Here is a 14,530-nt window from a genome sequence, read left to right as displayed (position 1 = left end):
AATTCGGCCGAATCTGAATCCTGCTGAAAAAGGCCGAATCCTGGCCGAATCCCAAACCGAATCCTGGATTCGGTGCATCCCTACTGTAAACCCAGTGGACACAGACACATGTTGGGCACCAGGAGTAGGGTACTTTTCAAAGTCATGGATGCAGTGGATTTGGACAGGGAAATTACAATAGAAACATTGTCTATGTTCGCTGTCACTTCTCCCCTTTTTCCCCAAAATGGTTGGGTGTGACACAGGGGTCTCTGCTGACTTCCCAAGGTTATGGCCCCGACAGAAGATTATGAATAAATTATAAAATTACTGCACTTTTGCAATTTACAAAACTATTATTTTGTTCTTTTTGTTGTCATGATATTTGTCGTTTTCTACTGCTAATATCATGAATGTGTCATAAGAGTCAGACACAAAAATATATCCCAAAAACTCTATAATTAAGTGAAAAAGTTCATCTTTATTTAACATAGAATGAAAAGAATATTCATACAGACCAATTGGTGTTCCGCCTTACGCGTTTCATGCCCACTGGTACTTAGTCTGCTCAGTTCTACTGCTCAGTGTGTGCCAAATGAGCTGTTTGTTTCCCTGGTGTGCCCACCTTGAGATAGGGGATAGCTAGTTGATCCGAGGGTTGGGCCAATGATCAGAACATAATAGCCGCGAATGCAGGCCTTTGGGAAAGGACCTCAACAACATCCGTGGTCTGACACTGGGCCTTGTACCTCTGAATTTTTAAAATTTCATTTTGAATTAAAATTTCAAATATATAGGTACCTGAGGAATATATATATATATATATATATATATATATATATATATATATATATATATATATATATATATCATTGGAAGCTGTGTGCCAAATATATATATATATATATATATATATATATATATACAGCCTTGATCAACGTGCAGATGTTGGCCTTGCTTCATACCAGGGTTGCCAGGTCTAAACCAGCCAAAGTCAGCTACAAAAACCAGCCAAGAGGCACTTCAAAAGTAGCCCAAAAATAGCACAATATGTGCAGTGAAAAAAAGTTAAAAAAGCAAAAGTTTTCCCTGTTTTTCAAATTTTTACAGCAAGATGGGACAGATTCACCAGTCACATAGCACAGAGGGGGCCTAGGAGGTTTAGGGCCCCATAAGGCCTAATTCATATACAATTTCAATAAATATTGGTAAAACAGCTCAACCTCTAGACATTTTGGTGGCCAGCAGATTTTTGCCCCAAAATTGTCTGAAATTGAGAAAAGTCACTGGAAAACGTGAGAATGGGACGGGAGGCTGGGGTACAGAGCCCAAAATCTGGTAAATCCTGACTTCCACACAAGTCAGTCCCATTGCATGCTGGGTATTGTAGTCTTACATTAGACTTGGCTGTTGGCAAATTGTTAAACAAAAACTACATTACCCAACATGCATTGGGAGACGCAGGCTTGGCACATTAGGGCAAGAAAAAAACTTTGGCTGGCTTCCAAAGTACAAACCAGCCAAGGGCCCAAAAAAGTAGCCCAAATCCGTACCTTGGCTAGTTTGAGCTTTAAAGTAGTAGCCCAATTTTGCTGGAAACCCACCAACCTGGCAACTCTGCTCCATACAGAGGTCAATAAGGTACTGAATCAGCCTGGAAGGGCTCTTCTGACTATTTTTGCAATGATCATTTTTGCATTATTTGATATGAGCACCCCCTGCTGTTCTGTGTTTGTGATGTACAGAAGTTGTACGGGTGGGTAGATACTGTTTTTTAAAGTTCAGCAGAATGTCTCAGTGGATATTGTTTACTAACCAGTTGGATTCATTATCATTATTCTACCTGCACAGGATGAGATAAAAGCTCATTTCTGATTGGACGCTGTGGATTGTGCGCTGGGGTAGACTTGCCAAGTGATATAAATAAGCCTCCCTATCAGCTTTTGAGATTCCATTTGGTGTGTCGGAATCTTTGCTTGTCACCCTCCATGCACTTGTCGTCTTCTGGTAACCGGTTATTTGTTTTTTTTATGGGGGGGGGGGGGCAAAACAATCTGATCTAAAATGAAGCAGCCATCCCAGAGAGAGAGAGAGAACATTCTCCCATTTGTGCTGGAGGAAATGATTCAGTGGCAATTTATGCCAAGTCTGAGGCACGTTCCTATATAAGGACTCTAGGGTGCAAAGTAGGGGGGGGTAGAGGACCTGACAGGCTCCTCCTGTAAAGATCAGAGGTTTCTGCTTCTTTGGGAAGCTCTGTACCATCTGCACAGCTGCGGGCAGGGGGTCTCACTCCCCCCCCCAGGGAGTTTCCATTCTGCAGACGGAAGCTGAGGGATCCTTTATCCATCAAGGAGGTATCAGATGTGGGGGGTCATGGTCCCATCACTGAACCTATTCTGTCTGTTCTGTATCACCAACCTCTCTGCACAAGCTCTATTAATATCTATGTTGTCTGCCTGTAGCTCTTGCACTGACTTTACGCACCCTGAACGCTAACACCCTTCCCTGCCTGCACCACCAAGCTCACCTTTCTACCAGTGTATCTGCCTCTCTGACTGCCAGTCGCTGTGCATCATTAAAGGGAATGTAAAGGCAAAAAAATTAAATCTTATATTTACTTTTTTTAATGAAAAAGAAACCTATCTCTAATATAGTTTAATTAAAAAAATGTGTACCATTTTTATAAGAAACCTGACTGTATGCAGTGAAATTCTCCCTTCGTTTACTGATGTGGATAGAAATTGTCAGACGGTCCCTAACTGCTCTGCAGGGAAACAATCATACTTATGAACAGCAGGGGGAGCCCCCGCCTTACTTCCCAGCCATGCAGAACTCAAGCAGCTTTGTTTGTTTCCCTGTAGAGCAGTCGGCGACTGTGTAGAGATTTGTATTGGATTTTATTTTTGCCTTTACATCCCCTATACTGTTTCCAACTCCAGCTGCAGGGACAAAGATCATGGAGCCAGATTTAAACAGATAAACTGGGATTCTATTCGGAGGATTATTTTGCTGCAGCCACTGGTTCTGCAGAGTTGGAGAAAGTCCGTATTAAACAATACAAAAACTATAAAATCCACATTAGATTACATGACAACACAGGACCCAGTGCAGTCTATATATTCTGATTATTAATCAGTCTTGCTGTATCGACTTCTGGCAGATATTATTTGACTTGTGCTGTTTTGATCATTTTCGATGATCCCTAAGCAGCCCAGACCACACTGAGCATGTGCACAGTCTTGGTCTTGCAAAGATGTATAACAAAGTTACAAGATGGTGACCCCCTGTGGCCAACTTTGAAAGCATAAATCATTTGTTTGATTAGGCTTGTGGTGCAGTAAGTTCATGTTTATGTTTAGTATACAAAATACAGCATTTCTAGCCTTATTCTATTTTAGACTTTACTTCCCCTTTAAACTATTCACTGCCTGCTTTTGTCTCTTAGGCTAATGGTATACAGGGGGGTCATTTGAAAAGACCTGGGCGCAAGCACAAAGAGGTGCAAGATCGTACTTTTCTAATGTGAGGTCAACTTTTAGTGATGTTGTCCCATTATGATCTTCATTCATAAAAACATTGTTACCATTCTGTTCCATGGAAAATATTACATAAATATTGATTTATGAGAACACGTATATTGTTAAATTTAACAAACACCTATTACTTATGCAAATTTAACATGAAAATCAGGAAACAGGAGGGTGATATAGAGAAGACAGTGTCTTGAGATCTACTGATCACCAGCTAAAGGTAGGACTACTAGACCTTTAGGGTAGGACTACACGGACGTTTTTGGCACGACCCAACGCGCTGCAACAAATCGCATGCAACGGAAATAAGGTAAGAGATAGAAATGTCGGATGAAGTCTGTGCATTGTCTGTATCTGACAGTCGTGTCACGTCGGTTCAACAATGCGACTTCATCCAACAATGCATTCACTTACATTATTTCCGTAGCATTCGACTTGTTGCCGGTGTTTTGTTGCAGCACGTCAGATCATGTAGTCCTACCCTAAAGGTCTACTGGTAGATCCCAATCTATCTGGACACCCCTCTTCTAGCATCTCACTCTGGATTGGGGCAAAGTGCAGCAGGGCCGGGCCAAGCCAGCCGGGCACCCAAGGCAACCCAGCCGGCCACTTCACCCCCTTGACCATGTCCATGACCGCACACCCATACAGGCATCTGCAAGTATGTGCATACACACCTGTGAGTTTGCGATGCGTGCCCGATACAACAATTTGTGGAGGGGGGTGAGAGCAGAGCACGCACAAAGTGTGCACAGAGGCGCGATGACCTCGACCCGGTCCGGACCAGGGGTAGGCGAGAGAAGAGGTACATGCTTGGCACCCCCACTTCGTTGCGCCCTAGGCACGTGCCTCTTCTGCCTAAACCTAGTACCAGCCCTGCAGTGCAGCGCAAGTAGGTGACACTTTCTGTAGTGCCTGCCACAGGACAGATGTTCATTACAAGGGTTTATTGTGGCCTTCCAGAGGTGTATTTACCATATAGGTGCTCAAGGGTCTGTGCCTAGGGTCGCAGCTTTAAGGAAAGGTTAACATTAAGTAAACTTTACCAGAAAGGTCTATATAAATACACCAGTAAATCCTCAAAGTAATGTTGCTCTGAGTCCTCTGTCAAAAGAAACAGCACATTTCTTTCCTTCTATTGTGTACTCATGGGCTTCTGTATCAGACTTCCTGTTTTCAGCTTAAACCTCCAGGGCTAGGGCTTGAGCATTCTCAGTTTGCTCCCCTCTCCCCCCCCTTCCTGCTGTAATCTGAGCCCAGAGCCAGGGCCGGATTCCCCTGCACGGTGCCCCAAGGCCTCATGGTCCTAGTGCCCGCTGGCCGGGCGCACATCCCCCCCATGCCGCGAATGCATGTATGCTCTATAGCGCAGGGGACCTTGGAGTTCCCAATGTAGAATAGGATGCAGCAGGGCAAACCATTCCTTTATATTGACTTAATTGTCCTTCTTTATTTCATTTTACATATTTTTAGAAAAGGATAGTGTAACAGGTGACACCTCAACCACACTATACATCCTAGAAGAATACCTTTCTTTTCAGGAATCTTTCTCTGCATTCTAAGACCTAAATATGTCCAAGGATGGAAAGTACAGCAGCTCAGAACAGGCGCCTTTCATGGAAGAGTGGAAAGCCCGGAGGGAAAGAATGAGGCTTCGTTCATCTTCCTCCAGCCTTGTGAGCAGTGTGTCCATAGATGCCAGTTATTCCCATCAGGCCAGGGAGCAACAGGCAGAACCTCAGAACTTGCATGTTACCAAAGAGAAGACCACGGAAACAGAAGGAAGAAGACCTGCAGAAAACACAACTCAAATGTGTGTGACTGTAGACAATTCCATTCATGATTCCACTGCTTCAAAAGAGAAAGAGAAGAAAGGAAGTGGACAAAAGAAACACCGTACCCAAATTGAGAAAAGGAAATTGAGGGAGAAGCGGAGACCTACAGGGGTGGCCTATATAACTCAAATAGAAGTGAGTACTTACCTATAGTATTTGAGTGTTGTTTGTCCATCTCTCTACCATTATTAAGGCTTACAGGGTTGCCATCATAAATCAGAGGACCCAATACTACTTATCTACTACATTCCCCTGAAGAGTCCTGTACTATTTTACTAATGCCCTACCAGGGCCTCTAGTGGGTGGGCCCTTCCAACTAAGTAGAATGAGGCCTTAAATTAAAAAAATTAGGCCACACACAAAAATCTGGCTTGTCATGACATGATCCACCCAAATCCTGCCCAGTATAAGCAATGTCCTACTGTGACCTGGCCCTGAAAACGCACCCATCTATAACCCTTTACATTTATATACTTTTGGGGTTATCTGGTAGTAGTAAAAGTTAACATTCAGGGGACAGATAAAAAAAGCCCTGTAGCAGTGTTTTCTCTAAGAGGGGCTCTGTATGAAGGATTTATCATTAATAATAACGACTAATAATAATAATGACTTTGTCTCACTAAGGACACTGATGAGAGTCAGGATCATGTGGATGGCCAGGATGGACAGAGAAGTCGAAACACAGAAGTCCCTAATCAGGTTAGAGAAAACCTCTGCCCACCCTACAAACATGCCACTCTTACCCTCAAGATTCTCTTCTATTGGTAAATGGCAGCTATGGGATCTAATACGAGATGGACTCAGGTCTTAGGTCATAGGTCTATGAAAGCATACTTTCAAAATGAACAGATCTTGGCCACCTTTACTCTCCATCTCAGACTCAAATACATTTGCAAGATGTGCCTACAAGGAGAATCAGCCCTACTATATCTTGTTGTGGGTCCAGTAACCACTAGTGATGCCCCTCATGTTTCAATACTCAATGACTTTTTGATGATGCTTTATATATTTCACAGGAACTGAGGAAGTCCGAAGGAGTAAGCCAAAACAGGTATGCATATTTAAAGCACAGTAGTTGTTGACATGTATTAGAATTAGATGTTGATAACGAGAAACCATTGACATCTCCAATACATCTAATACTGCAGAATGCATGGCAGGATCAATACTGTGAAACGTTCTTATATAATAATCCCAGAACACATGGGTTAATATAGTGCCAACTCCATGTATGATGCCTTTAAAGAAGTGCCAACTCCATGAATAATACCTCCATCCTAGGAAATTGTTTTGGGGAAGCTTTCTCGTTATTTGATGCGCAAGCTATGGAGCACAAGGGACCTCAAGGTGATGGGGAGCTTTGTATATACCACCAGGAAAATAATGTCCCTTGGCTCCAATGCAATTAGTGTGAGGAAAACAATGTGGTAAAAAAATGGTCACTGACGTCAATGCATTTTTGGCAAAATTTTTGCCAAATTTCACAATTTCGAGTACTTTTCAGCAATTTTGCAATTTTTTATTTTGCCAAATGAGCAGTTTTGCTCATTACTAGTTCTCGAAAGACTGTCCAGGTCTAAATCATAGGCAGGGTTGAAAAGATCCAGGCAACCATAGCCATGTGCCTTGACAATTCCCCAATAAGTTTATGATTGAGGAACATTTCCTTTTAGTGAAATGGTTTGTATGGGTTCTCTGATCATTTGGGTGCGTAGTGCACTTTAGGTGACATCACTACCCCCCACTGGGAGTTGCATCACTGATAACATTTCCAAAAATAAATATTTTTTTCATCCTCGTTTGTATAAACTTGGAGCTTTGCGAGTCATTGAGTTGCTGTTTCAACTTTCAGGGCAAATACATGTACGGATTCTCCTTATCAAGATGTCAGACAGAAGATGGGACAGGTCTTGGCAGAGGAACTCCAGAAGGTAAGGCCATACGTGTGGTTTGGTCACTCGGAGGGGAGACTTTAAACAACTGAACCTAATGGATTTATGTTTTTTTCATCATGATTTAGGAGATATTTCCCCAATGAAAATTCTCATTATGAAAAATCGATTCATTATTTTAATTATTTGTTTTTAGCATAATAATAATAATATTTCTGATATGTCATTATGTTTACAATTAATTGTACTTACTTATTAATACTTATTAATAAGTACTTATTAATTAAGTACTGTGCGTCAACACTGTCATGTAATGTAAATACTAGGGAAGTAGTTTACCGCAGGCAGAAGGAAAGCAGTTTACAGCAGGTTGAGGGAAAGCAGTTTACAGCAGACATAAGGAAATCAGATTACAACAGGCCAAAGGTTATCAGTTTACAACAGGCCAAAGGGAAGCAGTTTACAGCAGGTTGATGGAAAGCATCTTACAGCAGGCTGAAGGAACAGTTTTCAGAAGACTAAAGGGAAGACATTTACAGCAAGCTGGGGAAAGCAGTTTACAGCAGACGGAAGGGAAGCAGTTTACAGCAGATTGAAGGGAAGCAAATTACAGCAGATTGAAGGGAAGCAGTTTACAGCAGACGGAAGCAAAGCAATTTACAGCAGATTGAAGCGAAGCAATTTACAGTAGATTGAAGGGAATCAGTTTACAGCAGATTGAAGGGAATCAGTTTACAGCAGATTGAAGGGAAGCAGTTTACAGCAGACTGAAGGGAAGCAGTTTACAGCAGACTGACAGAAAGCAGTTTACAGCAGACTGAAGGGAAGCAGTTTACAGCAAGCTGGGGAAAGCAGTTTACAGCAGACGGAAGGGAAGCAGTTTACAGCAGACTGAAGTGAAGCAGTTTACAGCAGACTGACAGAAAGCAGTTTACAGCAGACTGAAGGGAAGCAGTTTACAGCAGACTGAAGGGAAGCAGTTTACAGCAGACTGAAGGGAAGCAGTTTACAGCAGACTGAAGGGAAGCAGTTTACAGCAGATTGAAGGGAATCAGTTTACAGCAGATTGAAGGGAAGCAGTTTACAGCAGATTGAAGGGAAGCAGTTTACAGAAGACTGAAGGGAAGGCGTTTACAGCAGACTGAAGGGAAGCAGTTTACAGCAGACTGAAAGGAAGGCGTTTACAGCAGACTGAAAGGAAGGCGTTTACAGCAGATTGAAGGGAATCAGTTTACAGCAGATTGAAGGGAATCAGTTTACAGCAGATTGAAGGGAAGCAGTTTACAGCAGATTGAAGGGAAGCAGTTTACAGCAGACTGACGGGAAGCAGTTTACAGCAGGTTGGAGGACAAATGATATTCAGAAAAAAGTAAATAGCTATCTTCTGCAGGTTTGAGGACAGAATGTGTCTCAATAATAACTCAGCTGACTGACTCAATATCATACCTTACTAGAACAGAAGGGCTAATTTGGGCTCCATTTGTGTTGAACAGGAAGTGACAGGCAAGCGGCAGGACAATCACAACCTGACTGTGCAACTAAAAGACAAAGAGGCAACGCTGACCCTTCTACAGATGGAGGTGAAGACCCTGACTCGAGTAAGAAACACACTATATACTACTACTATACACTATACTATTTATACACTATATATATTAAAGGGCTACAGGTATGGGATCCATTATCTGGTAACCCATTATCCAGAAAGCTCCAAATTATGGAAAGGCCATCTCCCATAGACTCCATTTTATCCAAATAATCCACATTTTTAAAAATGTATTTCCATTTTCTCTGTAATAATAAAACAGTAACTTTTACTTGATCCCAACTAAGATATAATTATTCCTTATTGGAGGCAAAACCAGACTGTTGGGTTTATTTAACGTTTATATGATTTTCTAGTAGACTTAAGGTATGAAGATCCAAACGACAGAAAGATCCTTTATCTGGAAAGCCCCAGGTCCCGAGCATTCTGGATAACAGATCCCATGCCTCTGGATACTGCAATAGCAGTAATAGAGAGTATAAAGGGGCTCTCGACAACCCTAAGTTTCATCTTTGATTTATCAAGCAAATAAAAAATATACATGAACATACACATTAAAGCCACACTTACTATTGAAAGGGGGTTGGCTTGTCTAGGCAGTAGGCTTGGAGGTAAGAATTCTTATACAATGCCTTTCATTATTGCATCTAATGCAATGTGTCTATTAATACACTGAACTACCGCTACCCTTGAAGATGGCAGTAGCTGGGTCCTGTTTTGCCTTTTACTCAATAGCAAGCCTTTATGCAGGGATCTCCAACCATTTATTTTATCCCTGAGCCACATTCAGATGTAACAAAAAGCTGGAGAGCAACACAAGGAGGCAAACAGTTCCTGAGGTTGGCGGTGCCTATTATGGGCTGTGATTGACTATTGGTAGCTCCTATTTGGACCGGCCGCCTACAGGAGACTGTTTGGCAATACACATAGGGGCAAATTCACTAAGCGCCGAACGCTAGCGTTACTTCGCTAGCGTTTGGCATTTTCGTTACTGCGCAAATTCACTAACGAACGCTGGCGTAGATTCGCTAGTGTTACTTTGTACCCTTACGCCTGGCGAATTATCGCTACGGACGTAACTACGCAAATTCACTAACGCGCGCAGTGTACTGAACGCTACCTTTTACGCCAGACTTCCTTCGCCACCTCAGACCAGGTGAAGCGCAATAGAGTAGATAGGGATTGCTTCAAAAAAAGTCAAAATTTTTTCTAAGTCCCAAAAAACGCTGGCGTGTTTTCTACATTATGGGTGATAGGCTGAAAAAGATCGAAAATTTTTTTGGGGCTCCCCTCCTTCCCCCCTACATTTCCTGTAGTGCTGAAACCATCGCTAGCGTAACTTCGCTTCACTTAGCGAATCAACGCTAGCGCAACTTCGCAACCTTACGCTACCCCTGAGCGCAACTTCGGATTTTAGTGAATTTGTGAAGCGCTGGCGAAACTACGCCTGGCGAAGTGTGGCGAAGTGCGGCGAAGTGCGGCAAAGTTACGCCTGGCGCAACTACGAATCTTAGTGAATTTGCCCCATAGTTTTATTCAATCAAACCTTGCCATTAAGCCAGAATTTCATAATTAAGCATCTACTTTGAGGACACTGGGGACCAGTGTCGGACTGGGATACCAGGGGCCCACCAGAAACCCTTAGGCTGAGGGGCCACTTTCCAAACTATTATACCTCCTCTCCTCACTCAACCTCTTTATTCTCCTAGTCTCTTTTCTCTACATACTATACTTTATTCTTCCATTATTAAGCCTCTTTATTCCCATAAAGAAATAGGAAATGACCATGAAATAGGCCAAATGGTCAGAAGCAAGAGGCCCACTGACCCCTGGGCCCACCGGGACTTTTCCTGGTATCCCAGTGGGCCAGTCCGACACTGCTGGGGACAACATCCAAGGGTTTGGTGTCATGTTGCTCATGAGCCACTAGTTTGGGACCACTGCCTTAATGGAACCCACTAAATCAAGGGCCTCCCCCCCCCCTTTATGCACCTTGGATTACTAATAGTGAGTCTTATTTCCTAGAAAATGCAGAAAGCTGAGGATGAGAATAAGAGGTTAAAAGATGAAAACCAAATGCTGCTGAAAGTGATGACCAAGCTGAGCTAAAGACAACTGCACATTTCCATGTCAGGAGCACTTATGTCTCTGTCCATCACCACAAAGCACCAAGACGCACAATCGAACGCAATCGCACAATAATGAAATCAAAGGTTCTTGATGTGAGGGATTCGGGACTTTTTTTTTTATTTGCTCTGTAACATCAGGAAGAGCAATACTGTTGCATAGGCTTCCATTGTCACAGTCACAAGAATAAAAGAGAGAAATTGATTTAAAGTCATAATATATAAATATATATATATATAGGAGTATGTGAAAGAAGAGGTAGGAGGCACATTGAAGAATTTGACAAATTCAGCATGAAATGTCAGTAAGAGACTATAGAGGGCACTGTAATTTAAAGAAGGAAAAAGAAAGCAAGAAATTAGAATTTGTACGTGGTCATCATCAACATCATCTTAATTTATTGATAAAGCTCTATCAAGTTGCACAGTGCTTTTTATTAACTGAAAACAAACAGGGGGTTACAGCATACAAATAGGATCAGCGGGCCCTGTTCACAAGAGCTTACAATCTGAATCTGTTTAATTCATTAATAAGAAAATATTAGGGAGGCACCGTATCCAGGATTCGGTTCGGGATTCGATCTTTTTCAGCAGGATGTAGATTCAGCCGAATCCTTTTGCCCAGCTGAACCGAATCGGAATCCTAATTTGCATATGCAAATTAGGTGCGGGAGGGAAATGGCCTGACTTTTTAACACAAAACAAGGAAGTAAAAAATGTTTTTTTCCCTTCCCATCCCTAATTTGCATATGCAAATTAGGATTTCAATTCTGTTCGGTATTCGGCCAGATCTTTCAAAAAGGATTCAGCAGTTCGGCCAATTCCAAAATAGTGGATTCGGTGCATCCCTAGAAAAAATGATGAACCCTTCTGCAGGGAAACTACAGCAGAATGTACAACTAAAACCATTGAACACAAGGTTAGTGATATCCGGACCCGTGAAACATTTACATTATAAATGTGAAGGGTGCCGCTGATTTTGAGGGTGCTTTTACTTGATTCCCTTATAACTCCAAAGCAGCTTGGCTTAGTGTTGGGCACATTTGTTTCATGTGGCAGATAGTTATAGATGGCGCAAATGACCTATTAAAGGGCATGTAAAGTCTAAAATAGAATAAGGCTAGAAATGCTGTATTTTGTATACTAAATATAAACATGAACTTACTGCACCACAAGCCTAATCAAACAAATGATTTATGCTTTCAAAGTTGGCCACAGGGGGTCACCATCTTGTAACTTTGTTATACATCTTTGCAAGACTAAGACTGTGCACATGCTCAGTGTGATCTGGGCTGTTTAGGGATTGTCATAAACAAAGCTGCTTGAGTTCTGCATGGCTGGTAAGTAAGGCGGGGGCTCCCCCTGCTGTTCATAAGTATGATTGTTTCCCTGCAGAGCAGTTAGGGACCGTCTGACAATTCCTATCCACAGCAGTAAATGAAGGGAGAATTTCACTGCATACAGTCAGGTTTCTTATAAAAACAATACACATTTATTAATTAAAGTATAGTGGAGATAGGTTTCTTTTTCATCAGAGAAAGTAAAAATGGGATTTTATTTTTTTGCCTTTACATGCCCTTTAAAAAGTTGGCTTTTATGTAGAAAAATGGACAAGTCTGCAGGTTCCCCACACTTTTTTTGTAATCTGATTTGCAGCACAAAACATAGCTGCTTTGTTGTTTTGTGTGTAGATATCTAATATTATCTAAAATAATTGTATGAGCTATGCCACCATCTTTCATTCAATGTGTTTTTCTTATGTTGTTCTAGTAGTGAAGCAGAGATCCGGTTTTAATCAGTACCAGCACCTATTATGTATATAAAGCCACCCTAAATAAAACCACAGCTTTGTTGTGTTCCTTTTCTGTTACAGCACCTGCGTCTTGCTTCTTCCTTCCTTTATAATTCAAATTCTACGTAACCTGTAGAAAGAGTTTTAGTAAATGAATTTGCCTTTGGCTCCATGTTGACCAGACTTCAGCCACCAAACGATATGTTAATATCATGGATTAGGGGGATCTACTTCCTAGTAGTTGTCAATGTCGTGCATCAAATATCTACAACTATAGGTCTCCACCACTTCAGACTTCTGTATGTGCTAAAATGAATCCTTTAGATGTCGCTCTGTCCTTTATGCCATGGCTTTTCAATCTTTCTCAGATATTTGATGAGCCAGTATTCCTAGGAAATGATCAGGATTGTTTTTATGCTATCTTTTATCAAATACTCCATGAACTAGTTTTCCTGTGAAATGATCAGGACTGTTTTCATGGAGCACACAGTCAGATGAAAACTATGTTTGCTTGTTTTGGCGATTTTAGAGGCTTGCTTGGATATTTATTGGAATTATCGGAAAAAAAAGGACCTGCCCACTGTTATGTTTTGGGTAGCCGAGGATGAGTAGAGTATAACAGTGCTTTATTAGCAGAGACTCATGCAGCCATTATATAACAGTAACTTTCACTTTTAAGCTAAGTATGCACAGTATAAGTATGAACACAGTGACATCTACAGGCCATTTGCATAAACACCACATATTCCCCGTATAGTAGGAAAGCATTTGGGCAACTATAATAACAGCAACAATTAAACAGTATGCGTTTTAAAATAATATTATACATTCTTCACATAACAAAGTCCTTGGTCCATGCAGGTAGTCTTCTAATTCTCTCAGTACGCCTTATAGGTTCACTTTCTTCAGGCCTATTGCAGTTGACATCGGGAGTAGAAAAATGTCCTTCATTAAAGTCATATCTAAAAGGAGCAAGACGACTTGCATTCCATATGCGTCCATCAGACAGACAATATGTGTATGGTCCTAGCTGGCATCTCACTTCAAGTGGTGTAGTAAATTTAGATTGTCCTTGTTTCAGTATTCCTGGTTTCTTAATTCTGACTTAAGATCTAGGTTGAAAGTGTACTTCTCTGGCACCACGTTTTCTGTCAGTATAAGCCTTTCATTTGGCTTGTTGACGTTTCACAACGTCAGCAGTATTTTGTAGGCACAGTATTTTGTGGAAGTTTGATGTCTGCAACATGTATTTTATGGAAACATTAAGACAGTATTTAACTGACTCTGAAGTTCTTTCCTTGCGTTGCTCTTCATCGCCCTTTTATAGCATCTTAATCCTTCTACAAGCATCCCGTGGTGCCATAGTATAGAAGAGTGTGGGCTAACATTACTATGGGTGTGGTCAGTGGGCTGAATTTACTATGGGCGTGGTCAGACAAAACCATCCCCATAAGTTGGCTCATAGCCTTTATGGAGAAATACTGTAGAACTTTATGAGCATTGACATTTCTTTGAGCTTATTCCGATTCTGTAGGACAATCTTAGTGGTCATTCTAATCAGCAGACCATTTTTACTGTCCTGTCTAGGAAATTGGGTAAACCAATATTTGCCTTGAGGTTAAAGGTAGATGAACCGATTCCATGGAAATGTTCTCCAATTAATACTTTTGTTATTTCTTAGATCTGTCCAAGGTATCTGTAAGTCTCCTTAGAGCCTGGTGAAGGTTGAGTAGAGTGCATGTTTCCTATTACCAAATGCCACTCCTGTTATTCAGTAGATCATAGAGTTGTACAGTTACAGTTATAGAGTGTACAGCCTTGTTTGTG

At 41.5% G+C, this 14,530-nt stretch overlaps 1 protein-coding gene across 3 annotated transcripts; it reads left to right on the top strand.

The window, feature by feature from the left end:
• Positions 1–2,024: 2,024 nt before the first annotated feature.
• On the top strand, positions 2,025–11,116 carry LOC108715057 (PRKC apoptosis WT1 regulator protein). Of its 3 annotated transcripts, none has more exons than XM_041560864.1 (7): positions 2,025–2,336; positions 4,986–5,482; positions 5,972–6,046; positions 6,364–6,398; positions 7,194–7,278; positions 8,733–8,837; positions 10,811–11,116. In XM_041560864.1, the coding sequence occupies exons 2-7, from the start codon at positions 5,084–5,086 to the stop codon at positions 10,892–10,894; spliced, it is 783 nt and encodes a 260-aa protein (XP_041416798.1). In that variant the 5' UTR covers positions 2,025–2,336; positions 4,986–5,083; the 3' UTR covers positions 10,895–11,116. The 3 variants fall into 3 exon arrangements, with proteins under 3 accessions (XP_041416798.1, XP_041416797.1, XP_018115397.1); XM_041560863.1 differs by having other exon boundaries at positions 2,026–2,336; positions 5,054–5,482; XM_018259908.2 differs by having other exon boundaries at positions 2,031–2,336; positions 5,054–5,482; positions 7,200–7,278.
• The last annotated feature ends 3,414 nt before the right edge of the window (positions 11,117–14,530 follow it).

Source organism: Xenopus laevis, chromosome 4S (assembly GCF_017654675.1).
Source record: "Xenopus laevis strain J_2021 chromosome 4S, Xenopus_laevis_v10.1, whole genome shotgun sequence".
Lineage (NCBI taxonomy): Eukaryota > Metazoa > Chordata > Amphibia > Anura > Pipidae > Xenopus > Xenopus laevis.
This window is presented reverse-complemented; position numbering and strand designations above follow the sequence as displayed.

Bases quoted from the DNA above. Each gene is read 5' to 3' on its own strand.
- LOC108715057 (XM_041560864.1), top strand. From the start codon at position 5,084: ATGTCCAAGGATGGAAAGTACAGCAGCTCAGAACAGGCGCCTTTCATG. The intron at 5,483-5,971 runs GTGAGTACTTAC...TGTCTCACTAAG, and splicing joins CCTATATAACTCAAATAGAA to GACACTGATGAGAGTCAGGA. The intron at 6,047-6,363 runs GTTAGAGAAAAC...TATATTTCACAG, and splicing joins ACACAGAAGTCCCTAATCAG to GAACTGAGGAAGTCCGAAGG.